At 35.0% G+C, this 12511-nt stretch overlaps 1 protein-coding gene across 1 annotated transcript; it reads right to left on the bottom strand.

Annotated features, from left to right (window-relative positions):
• Positions 1–2426: 2426 nt before the first annotated feature.
• Positions 2427–5041, bottom strand: LOC120069801 (tubulin alpha-4 chain). Its single transcript, XM_039021613.1, has 4 exons — positions 4806–5041; positions 3984–4218; positions 3501–3871; positions 2427–3331 (listed from the first exon to the last, which is right to left on the bottom strand). The coding sequence occupies exons 1-4, from the start codon at positions 4896–4898 to the stop codon at positions 2678–2680; spliced, it is 1353 nt and encodes a 450-aa protein (XP_038877541.1). The 5' UTR covers positions 4899–5041; the 3' UTR covers positions 2427–2677.
• Positions 5042–12511: the final 7470 nt, after the last annotated feature.

A 12511-nucleotide genomic window follows, 5' to 3' on the forward strand; every position in this document is an offset into this window, starting at 1 on the left:
GAAATCAACTCAACTTTACGAGACTACAAACTATCATTTATCTCGTAAAATTGAGTTGATAAGTAAGCCTTTTGTCTCATGAAGTAACTTCTCAAGACAAACTTACAACATTATGAGATAAACGAGATAATCTGTCATTTGTCTCGTAAAGTTATAAGTTTGTCTTATAAAGTTCCTTCATGAGACAAAAGACAAAAATCAACTCAACTTTACGAGACAAAAGACTGACTTTTGTCTCTTGTAAAGTTGAGTTGATTTCTGTCTTTTATCTCGTAAAGTTGAGTTGATTTCTGTCTTTTGTTTCATCAAGTAAATTCATAAGCTTCATAAGCAAACTTACAACATTACGAGACAAACGATAGAGAGCTTTCAAGCTATTTTACAGACTTCCCACTGTTGGGACTACTTTACGAGACAAATATTCGCAACAACTTCACGAGATATTTGTCTCGTGAAATTCAATACACCTAAAAAATGTGAAATCAAACCCAGATGAACATTTACCCCATTGCCCCACATATTTTACAGGTTCTTTTAAATTCATTAAAGTTCAAAGGATGGAATAGCAATATCTCGTTGATAAAAAAGAGTTTTGGGCTTTTCACTACACATTCCTATAAAAAATCACACAGACTTCCCCCTCCCCTAAACAATAAAATTGATTAATCATTTAAAAAGAAAGAAAATAGAAAAGGTAATTGTTTACCTTTTGTCAAAATCTTAATCGAATGAATGGAAAACGGAAGACATCCAATGATCACAAAAGATGAGTTTTTTTTTTTTTTTTTTTTTTTTTTTTTTTTTTTTTTTTTTTTTTTTTATAGAGGTAAGGGAATCTTTGCATGGAGAGAGTCCAACAATGGTTGAAAACTCAACAAGAAATAGAAAACCCTAACTTCTATGGGAAGATGAAGTCTTTGCGATAAGATTTATCCTTTTGAATTCAATTAAGGGGCAAAATTGTATTTTTATGTGGTGGGTCCCTCCACTTAAAGTCTGAAAAAATGGAAAAAAAATATTAAAAAAATGTAGATTTTAAAAATGAAGTTACTTTTTAAATGAAAAAAAAAACTTTTTGGATCAAAACCGAAAATTTCCCAATCTTTTTAATAAATCATCGACGAACCTTCAAGATTTTGGAATAAGAGATTTATTTACAAGGCTTTATACTTCACGTAGCAAAAACAAGTATAAAGAAGGTAATGTTTCTGGTGATGAGTTTATATTTGAAAAGTAATTGCACTAGAGGTAAAAGAGATCTAAAAGTACTATAAATGTTTAACAAAATGGGTGGACTTTGTGGCTATATATATATATATTGCTACTATAACTCGTTCGAAGATTCAATTCATGTTTTAATGGAAAATATTCCAGCTCTGCTTCATATTTTTCACCATTTATGGAGCCTTCTGTATTGCTTTCCAACTCTATATCTATATAAATTTATGAAAAAAGTTACATTATAATTCTAAAAATTAAAATTATATTTAATTTTTAAAAATAATATTGAAACTTGACAACTAAACATTTCTTTTGTCATTTTCAAAACCACTAAAAAAAGTTTAATGATGGAGGTATTTTTTAGAACAATTTTTAAAAATCCATAGGTGTTTTTGAATAATGTATAAAATTCACGATATTTTCTATAACTTGTATATTTTAAGATAAGACTTTCAATTTCAATTGAGTAAAAATTAGTTTTGACACTCCTATACCTATTCCTCATTTAATTACACTCACATTGTAGTTCATAACATCTGGAAGTTTGGACCTATGAATATAACAGTTTGAACTTAACAATGAAATGCCTCAACCAACGTTCAAGTTGGAATATCTCATTTATATTCAAACCTTCTTGAGTTTTATCCTTTATTTAATTTTAAAATATCCCTTCAGTATTATTATTTTTTTTTTAGTAAAATAGGTCGGGGGATTTGAACCGATTTTCATGATTAGATAACTAGCTGAGTTATACTCTCTTTGACAATATAGAAAATGAACAAAAATATTCGCAAATATAGTAAAATTTCTCTATTGCACATAAACTGAATAATAGCAAATATTTTTCACAACAATTTAAAATAATTTCCTAAAAATATAAATATAAAAATGTTATCCAACTAGCAATGAGATAATCGTTAGAAAACAAAAAACAAATCAGAAACTTTTGAGATGATTTCAAACTCATGGTACTCATCAATCATCACATTTTAGACATTTTTTTTTTCAGCACTCTTCACGGAACCCAACATAAACATGACTGGACTAATACCTACTTCCTCATTCAACATGTCATCAAATGATTTATTCATTTATTTCGTAGACTTCACGTAATACTTAAATGGTAAATGAAGTCATATTAGAAATTTTTTTCATTTAGATACATTTTCTCACCCAAGAAGATGGAAGTTCAAATCCAAGTATTGTTAACTTAAAAAAAACACCTTGAGGCAAAATTCAAAGTCTCCATAAAGAAAGAACCATCCTCTTCACAAATCACAAGAATGCAAACTTCAGCAAAACAGAAACACCAAGGTTTATCAACAATGGCATACAACAAACATTCAACAAAACACAGCTCCAAGCCAAAACTCCCAACAAAGAGAGCACATAAACAAGACAAGGCACAAACTCAAACACAAACCTATTAGAAGAATTGAGTTTCCTTCCATTTGTCTCAGTACTCCTCCTGATCATCATCATCACCTTCAGCAGACTCAGCCCCCACTTCCTCATAATCCTTCTCGAGCGCCGCAAGATCCTCACGAGCTTCAGAGAACTCGCCCTCCTCCATGCCTTCCCCCACATACCAATGCACGAAGGCCCTCTTCGCATACATCAGATCAAACTTGTGGTCTATGCGAGAGAACACCTCCGCCACGCTCGTTGAGTTGGAGATCATACAGACAGCCCTCTGCACTTTGGCAAGGTCACCGCCCGGAACCACAGTTGGCGGCTGGTAGTTGATGCCGCACTTGAAACCTGTGGGGCACCAATCCACAAACTGGATCGTGCGCTTGGTTTTGATGGTTGCAACAGCGGCGTTGACGTCCTTTGGCACAACGTCTCCTCGATACATCAGACAGCAAGCCATGTACTTCCCATGGCGAGGATCGCACTTGGCCATCATGGAAGACGGCTCGAATGCACTGTTGGTGATCTCCGCTACAGAGAGCTGTTCATGGTATGCTTTCTCTGCAGAGATCACTGGGGCATAGGAAGAAAGCATGAAGTGGATTCTAGGGTAAGGGACTAAATTCGTTTGGAACTCAGTGACATCCACATTTAGAGCTCCATCAAACCGTAGAGAGGCTGTCAAGGATGAAATAACCTGAACATCTCATCAAAAGAGCAGTAATCTGTTATAAAAATCTAGTCAAATTTGACATTTGAAGGTATAGGTACTAAAAAATTCAATCGGTCCCAATGTACAGGGATGAAAACGATATTTTAACCAATTTATCGCCACAACAGTCGTGAAAATCAAAGGCAAAATGTACCTGAGAGATGAGACGGTTGAGGTTTGTGTATGTGGGTCGTTCAATGTCAAGGGAGCGTCTACAAATGTCATAAATGGCCTCATTGTCAAGAAGCACAGAAACATCTGTATGTTCAAGGAGGGAATGGGTTGAAAGAACACTATTGTAAGGTTCAACAACAGAGGTGGAAACTTGTGGGGAGGGATACACCGTAAAACCAAGCTTTGATTTCTTGCCATAGTCAACAGACAAACGCTCCAAAAGGAGGGAGCCAAGACCAGACCCAGTACCCCCACCAACAGCGTTAAACACCAGGAAGCCTTGAAGTCCAGTGCAGTTATCAGCGAGCTTTCTAATGCGATCCAAACAGAGATCAACAATCTCCTTGCCAACTGAAACACAAATTTTCCAATTATCATTACACAATTCATTAAAAAAACTATGATGTACGTTCAAATATTGATTGAATTAGTTCATACGGATGTTACAATTTGAGATGCTTACTGGTATAATGGCCACGAGCAAAGTTGTTGGCAGCATCTTCCTTGCCGCTGATTAGCTGTTCAGGATGGAACAATTGGCGATACATTCCAGTCCTCACCTCATCAATGACAGTAGGCTCGAGATCGACGAAAACAGCACGAGGAACATGCTTCCCTGCACCGGTTTCACTGAAGAAGGTGTTGAACGCATCATCGCCTCCACCTACAGTCGTATCACTCGGCATTTGACCATCAGGCTGAAATACAGACGACAAAATTTAGACAGAATGAAACTCAAGTTCAAAAGTCATTACGATTCTTATGGAAAAAGAAAAGAAAGAGCATTCGCACACTTGCATTGAATTCCAAACCTACAAATAATCAATCACTACCATTCATTTCTTATCACGTGAAAGTTCTAAAGCTAGAAATTGTAATAAGAAACAATGAACTACTTCCACAAATATCAACCTGATCTTCGTAAATTTAAAGAGAAAATAGAAATATTAAGATCCACATATCAAATGTAAAACAAGAACTGATAATCGAATATAGTCCTAAAAAGATCCTATCAGATATCCTAAATAAAAAATCCATACAAGAATTCAAAAGAAAAACATACATAAATCGAAATAACCAGAAAATTAGCAGATGATCAAAACATTACCAAACCAAAATCACGCAATCGAGAAGTACCGTTCAGAAATTAATTCAAAATCGATCAAGCAAACATGCAATAAGGAAAGATACAACAAGCGAACAAATTAAAGCAGATTAAAATAAAAACGGATTCAAATACATCATAAACCAAAAAGTGAAACAAAAAAAACATAAAGAGATATACCTGAATTCCATGTTCAAGGCAGTACAGTTCCCAGCATGCATTGCCGACCTGAATCCCTGCCTGACCGATGTGAATCGAGATGCATTCCCTCATTTTTCTCCGGCCGAAAGAACGAACAACGAATAACAAACAGAAAACACGATCAAACGATTCCGAAGAAGAAAGAGACCGAAAATGGAGACGAAGGCGTTTATGAAGACGCCTTCTTTTGAAAATGTATGTTTCAATGGAAAATGAGGAAGAAGATGAAGCATTTTATAGTTGAAAAAATAGAAGGGAGATATTTGGACGAGTGGAGGTTAACTAAGGTTAGTTAAGAGTAATTAATTTTAAATATTTTTAATTGGTCGCCTATTAACCATGGTTAAGATTTTAAGTTTGTGATTTTGAAATGGTAACCGTTTTTTTTCTTTTCTTTGCCGCTCGAAAGGGCCCAGTGAGGTGGGAGGGAGTCGGCTTTGGTAACTTGGATTTTGGTTGTCCCCGACAAGTTTATTCCTTTTTCTTACTATTTTCTATGGATTTATAATTTATATGTGGGTGTTTTTTTTCTCTTTTTTGCAAAAATGATGTAGTTTTATATAGGACTGTTTTTAAATATAGAAAAATGAACTAAAATATTTATAAATATAGCAAAAATTTATTGTTTGTGATAGACTATGTCATGGTATATATATATATACACTATTTTAAAAAATATGCTGATGTGACACACAATAAATGGAATGAGTATGAAAAATTTTCTATTCCCATAATTTTAGAAATTTTTCGCATATAACCTATTTGGTGAAATTTCAAGTTTTAAAAGAAAAGGAAAAAAACTTTTGGTTAAGAATCCCACATTGATTATTTTTTAAAGAGAAGTCTTCTTCTTATATTCCAATCTTGGGCTTTAGGTTTGAGTCCTAAGGGTATCCATATTTTAGAGGGGGTGAAGAGATAGACAAATTTGGGTATGGTGAAAATTCCATTTCAAGAATTTTAAGATGGGGGGATTAGTTATACTTTTGAACTAGCCATTCTAATCTTCCCGAGTCCTCTTCTCCGAATCAATCCTATTCTCTATAGCATCCTAAGGAGGATCATCGATAAAGGCACATAATCTATAGCTTTTAAATTGTATCAAATACATTATAACCTATAGTTAATTTTATATTATAATGTATCAAATACATTATATTAATTATATCATATATATTTAATTTAATTATATCACATATAATTAATTCCCTAAATTAATTTGAACAATTAAAATTAATCCAAACTTGATTCTTAATAATCCTTATTGAGCTACAGAGAGGACCTATAGATTGAAGCTCCAATGGTACTTGAATAATTAATTAAACTCTTTTAATTAAATTATTCAACATCCATTAACTACCGGTTATTCCACTAAAGACCGACAACTGAACTCTTCGCACTACAAATATATTTTTGTGTCCATTGAATACAACCAGTCAATTGTGTGATGACCCTTCACAAATTACTCCTAAGTACTGTTGGGGCAAAAATTATCGTTTTGCCCCTATAGTTACATCTAACTTCTTAAGTACCACTGATCTTTCTAATGAACAATAAGTCATAGTCCAACTATGACCAAACCCCTCTCAGGTCAAGAGAGGGGTGTTGGGTTTTATGTCCTAAAACTCGTGGTTTGTAAATAATAAAACTTATTCTAAAAATTCAATAAGTTGTTATTGAATATATGAATTGCTTATTTCGTTTTAGAAATAAATCCAATAAACTACAAAGATCCATGACTATTACATGAGTACTTGAACTTTATGTAGAAATATAAAAGTGGATCAAGTTCGAGTAAATAGTCAAAATGATCTATAGTATATGAATGAGATTTTGTGCCTTATTCTGGTAACACTATTGGATGCGGCCCACTCTATAGTTGTTAAAGAGAGTTGTAAAGTGCTACAGACGATGTGATCCTGATTCGTTCATGTTATGACATGAGGAGTGGGAACATCATGTGCAATGGGTTTGTATAATATCAGACCACGAAATAAGTCACTCTTACTTTATAAAGATGTTTAATGTTTAAGATTGACTATTTCAAAGCGATGACCTAGGTAACTTGACCTTAATCTTGAGCTAACTATGAACTCCTGTTTATTCGGGATTATCCTTAGATTTTCATAGGTAAGGGTTGGCTCAACAGTGCCAACTCAATAAACCTCCATTTCAGGGGTAAGACCAGGTAGATCGCTGGGGAAATAGGGTACAAGATGGAATTCACTCCTACCTGCTTTTAGGAATAGTAGAGAGGTTGTTCCCTTAAGTGCTGACTTCGGGTCTTGAACAAGGGGCCCCACCCTCTCATTGGCTTGAGAGGGACTCGGTTTGTTGATTGGATCATAAATCAATTATTTCAATTAGAGGATCAGTGGGACTAAGGGACTAGAGGTAATTTCGGGGTAAAAATAGACATTTACCCAACGTTATTACAAACAACCTGTGAAGGGTTAGCTTACTACTCATGGTTATATCGAGTGGACATAATATATCTATAGTGAGAGGAGTGCAACTATGGGCTTTAGTGGAGTGACCTATTAGTTAACGAATGAGGGTTAATTCGGTGTAAAGAGTTTAGCCAATTAATCTCGGATCGTTGGAGCCCATGATTTGTAGGTCCACGAGGTCCCTCTACTAGCTCGTAAATGAATTAGCTTTTAGAGTAGCGTGATAAGTTAATTTGAAACATTCAAATTAGAATTAAGGGAATTAGTAATTATATGAGATATAATTACATGTTTAATTTTGGAATTAAATGAAATTGGAGAATTAATTAATATTTAAATATGATTTAAATATTAAATTCATGAAGGTAGAATTTGTGTAAAATTAATTTAATAGTTGATATTAAATTAATTAGAATTAATTAAATTGTTTAATTATTTATTTATCATTAATTTTATTAGAAAATTAATTTTGTAAAATTAATAAAGTTTTAATTTTGAAAAATAAATTAAATTTGGAAATCAATTTATAAAACAAATTGAAATCAAAATTGAAAAAAAACACAAAAATGAGAAATATGGGATTTATCCACTCACCTTTATCAAGTTGCTCACACTAAACCCATTTGACTCTTGCTTCAATTCACCAAGCATGAGTTGCACCTCATGCAGCCTTCTCCTTTGCATGATAGTCCTGCAATAAATAGAGGATTGAAGTGGAAATGAAGCATGCATCAGTTGAGTTTTTGCTGAAAATTTTGAGTTGAAGAAGGTGTTCTTCAAGTGGGTGCAGCAGTGTGTTCTTCTCCAAGTTCCCTTCATTCAAGCTTATTTTGAGTCCCACAACTCAATCTAAAGCTCCAAAAGAATAGTGGGGAAGATCTTGAGGTGATTCACAAGAAGAATTAGAGAAAATTTGCAGCTGAATTCGAGATTAAAGAGGTTATACAAAGGTATTACTTAAAACCCTCTTATTATTGTATAAGTTGTTGGGATTGGTGTCCTAATTCTCTCGAAGTCTCATAGTTTGTAAATTATACACATTGTTATAAATAAAATAAGAGTTATTTTATCTGGCATTTACTCATATCCAATAAACAAAGCTCCATGGTTATTGTATGTAAACTTAAGCATGCATATGAGATATACAAGTGGATCATGCCTAAAGTGATAACTTAAAAAGGTCTGTAGTATAAGGATTAAGGAGGGATACCTGATTCTTGTGACACTACGGATACGACCCGTTTTGTAGAGGTTTACAAGTGTTGTGAACTACTACAGATGGTAGATCCTGACCATTCATGTGGAGACATGCGAGCGGGGGTATCCTATACAAAGAGTTTGTATAAGACCGGACCACGAGATGATTCGTCTCTTTATATAACGCCATTGATACTAGAGACTTACATCTCACCTAAACGACCATAGGTGACATGACCTCAATCCTGGATGTTTTGAGAAGTTTTGCCTTTGAGGGCGATTCTTTGATTAGTATAGGTGAGAGTAGCCAGATTGCCAATTCAACAAGCCTACCTTTTTGAGGATTTGTCTGATCTGGGAGCTGGGAACTCAATTAAACAAGATGGAATTCACTCCTTCCCCGAAGTAGGGGTAAGTAGATAAAATGCTCTCTTAAGGGCTGATTCTGGGTCTTAAACATAGTGGCCACAACTTCTCTTTGGAAGAGAGGACTCGGTCATAGTAGGACTATGACTTATGTTCATTAGAGGGATCAGTGGTACTTAAGGAGTGAGATGTAACTATAAGGGCATAACAGTAAATTAACCCAGTTGTACTTATGAGCGATCTGTGAAGGGTTATCACACTGTTGATTGGTTGATATAGACACAAAATATATCTGTAGTGAGGAGAGTGCAGCTTTCAGTCTTTAGTGGAGTGCTCGACAATTAATGGATGATGGATCCCGTGACTAAAGAGTTTAGTCAGTTATTCACATACTATTGGAGCTTCAAGCTATAGGTCCATAAGGTCCCCTTGGTAGATCAATGGATTCGAGTTCAGAATCAGTTATTGGTGTTGATTTGAAATGTTCAAATTGACAAGAGGAAATTTGATTATATATGATATGATTGGTATGATGTATGAGATACATCAAGTGGAGGATTAATGTAAATGAGATTTACATTAAGTACCATAAAATAGAAAAAGAGCTATGGTTTATATGTTTCATGAGATAAATATTAAAACTATAGGTTATAAATATAATACGGTAAGTTGGTTATCATATATATTTATAATAATATTGGATATCTTTTTCTCTAATAACCAATTGAGTGGGAGGTTATTGGTGGATTTATGGTAACCGTGAGATAAAAGAAAAAATGTTTTCCTATTTTTAGAAGAGTTTTTATTCTCGAAAAGTACTCACGTAATTGCTGTAAGGTGAATTGGTTTCACTAAACGATAGCTGAAAGAGAGACTAAACGATCGTGGAGTGTTACTATATGATAGTTCAATCAGCCGGTCATAGCTAAACAATCACAGGGCTTTTTCTATACAATAGATTTCCTTCTTCTAAACGATTGAGCATTCGTCTATACGATAGACTCTTCTCATTTCCCACTTGCTCAATCGTCTACGCGATTATTATTCCTCCAGTCTCTTCCTCTAACCAAGTCCACAAAAAGCCCACACTTCTAGATTCTCACACCAAGAATACCAAGGTAGCCATTTTGGTGGTGTCTTTACTCAACTCGACTGAGTTCTAGGTTTTGGACGCCGTTCGTTGGGTTCGTGATCTTAGAGATCGTTGAGTTCGAGTTTGCTGTTGATCCTATTGTGTTGCGGTTATAGTGTTTGAGCGTTCGTGTGTTGCTATCTTGGAGACTGAACGAGCATTCATGATCGAAGGATTTTGAAGCATGAGTCTTCAAAGGTATGATACTTTATCCCTTGATCTTATTGTATAGCATGCTGCAATTTCGTATTGTGCATGGCCTGTAAGTTTCTGTTTATTGCCTATAATTGTTAGTGTTCAATTTCGAATGAAATCTGGAACGATCGTTCCGCTGCTCATGGAAATCCTCATGTCTAATTTCCTTCAATTGGTATCAGAGTTAGGTTGTTCAATATCCTAAATTTCACTTTTGTCTTGAACTTCTTTTACAGTCGTGGTGGGTTTTTTGCATTTGTGTTTAAGTGTTAACTGTGTTTGTAGATGGTGTTGATGAATGTCTACGGGTATAATTGCCTTTGTTTAAAGCTTTCTTTTCGATTACAAAGTGTTAATTTGTAAGGTCCTCTATGTTTTTGGACATCATTAAGAAGCAATCTAGTCTGGAATTCAAAGTGTTTGAGTTTGTCGAGTCGTTCGTGATGAAGTTTCGAAGCATGGAGATGCGGTTATCGGCGAGGAAGAAGACCAAGTGTTGGTCGTATCCTGTAGCCTCAAGTAAATGATTGTTGGGACTTTGCTAAACGATCGTGTAGTATTTACTAAACGATCGTTTAGCTAATGCTAAATGATGGGGTAAAGTATTTGTTCTATCGTGTAGTGTTGGTTGCCCGATCGCGTGGACGCTGGAGGTAAACGATCGAGTGGGAGCATTTGATGCTCATCGTTTAATAAAAGACACGAGCACTAAACGATCGTGTAGTTAGCATGCCTCATTGCATAGTTACTGACTACACGATCACGCGGTATACGATACTTTGGCACTAAATCAGCGATCGTTTAGACGATTGTGCTTCACTACATTGTTGTCGTTTAAACGATCGTTTAAGGTTTGCGTTATGCGCGGCGCGCTGCACGATCGGGTACCTTATGCTTCATTACACAGTAAAAGGTACACGATCGTTGATAAATGATCTTTTAGCTCTAGAAGCGTAGGTAAATAATTGAGTAAAGTGTTTACTCTTTCGTGTAGGCGATCACTCAGTTTTGGTACACGATCAGTGGAGTCACTGACTTCGACCAGACGGTTAAAGACTCGATTCGCCTATTTGAACCGGAGACTCTTTGCTTCTGTAATAGTTAGCTTTTGGTTTTGTGGATTTGAGGCTAATTATCCCAGTTCATTAACTTTTATTTAATATACATGAGATGTATGTGGTTTATATGGCATAATGTATAACATATAGATTTGAAACCCACCTTAGGTTGTGCAATTATTCATGCATCATGTATTATAAGTGTTATAATATGACATGATGAAATTACAAGAAAACGTGTGCATGCATCATGAAATATAAGAGTTATATTTATACTTGCAGTAAGCATATTCATGCATCATCTTTATATTATAAGCATTACAATATAAGGGTGAATGGAAGCATATTTACTTGGTTCGTTGCTTTTTGTATAGAGTTATATAAAAGTAGCAATGAATGAAAAATGCATGGAGCATGACACTTAGGCTGTTTGTAAATTGTTATAAATGTCTTGTATGTGTTTGCTTTGCATTGTGAATGGTTTTGGTTGTTTTTGGTTATAAGTGTTATAATGAAAACTAAAACTAAAATCGATAAGAAATAGTTGCATGCGGACTTAGGCGAACTCATGTTTTAAAAGGGTTTTAAAATTGGATTGAGATAGACCTAAGTTCAAGATTCTAATTGGATTAACAACCTAGTTTAATCTTTTTAAATCGGTTTAATGGGATTAAATTGATCGGCATAAAATATTAAAATTGTATTAAATCTATCTATAAGGGACCTTTTGTCTAAGGTGGGTTCTGTTTAGACTGGGGTACTTAAGCTGACGGAGACAGAACACCCCTACCTGGGAACCTACCTGGAAAGGTGAATTAGATAGGTTTTCTGCAAGCATGCAACAGTTGGTAAAAGACTTCGTTAAAGAGTTTAATGGATGATGATCAAAAGTTGTTCAACTATCCAAGGTAAAAGTTACTCTTGGGCAAATCTAAAAAGTCACTTAGTTAAAATTCTTAGCCGTGTTTTTTTTAAGTAAACTAAATCCTAGGTTATAAAATAATCAGTGGGAGGAAGAGATATATGTGATATATCGATGATTCCACTCACGTTTCTCCCTGAATGTTCATGCCGTGAGATTCATGCTTGGCCTCATGGTGCCCAAGGAACATCCCCCTTCGGATGGTGTTTGCATGAGTCAATATCAAGGTGGACGGAGAGAGTATTTATAGTAAGTGGGTGAAGGGTGTGTGTCAACACGTCCTACGGTCTCCTTCATTGGTTCACACCGTGAGATCATTCTTGCATTCCCTCATGGCGCCCTAGGAGCGTCCCCCTTTGGATGGG

Source organism: Benincasa hispida, unplaced genomic scaffold (genome assembly GCF_009727055.1).
Source record: "Benincasa hispida cultivar B227 unplaced genomic scaffold, ASM972705v1 Contig596, whole genome shotgun sequence".
In the NCBI taxonomy this organism is placed as follows: Eukaryota; Viridiplantae; Streptophyta; class Magnoliopsida; order Cucurbitales; family Cucurbitaceae; genus Benincasa; species Benincasa hispida.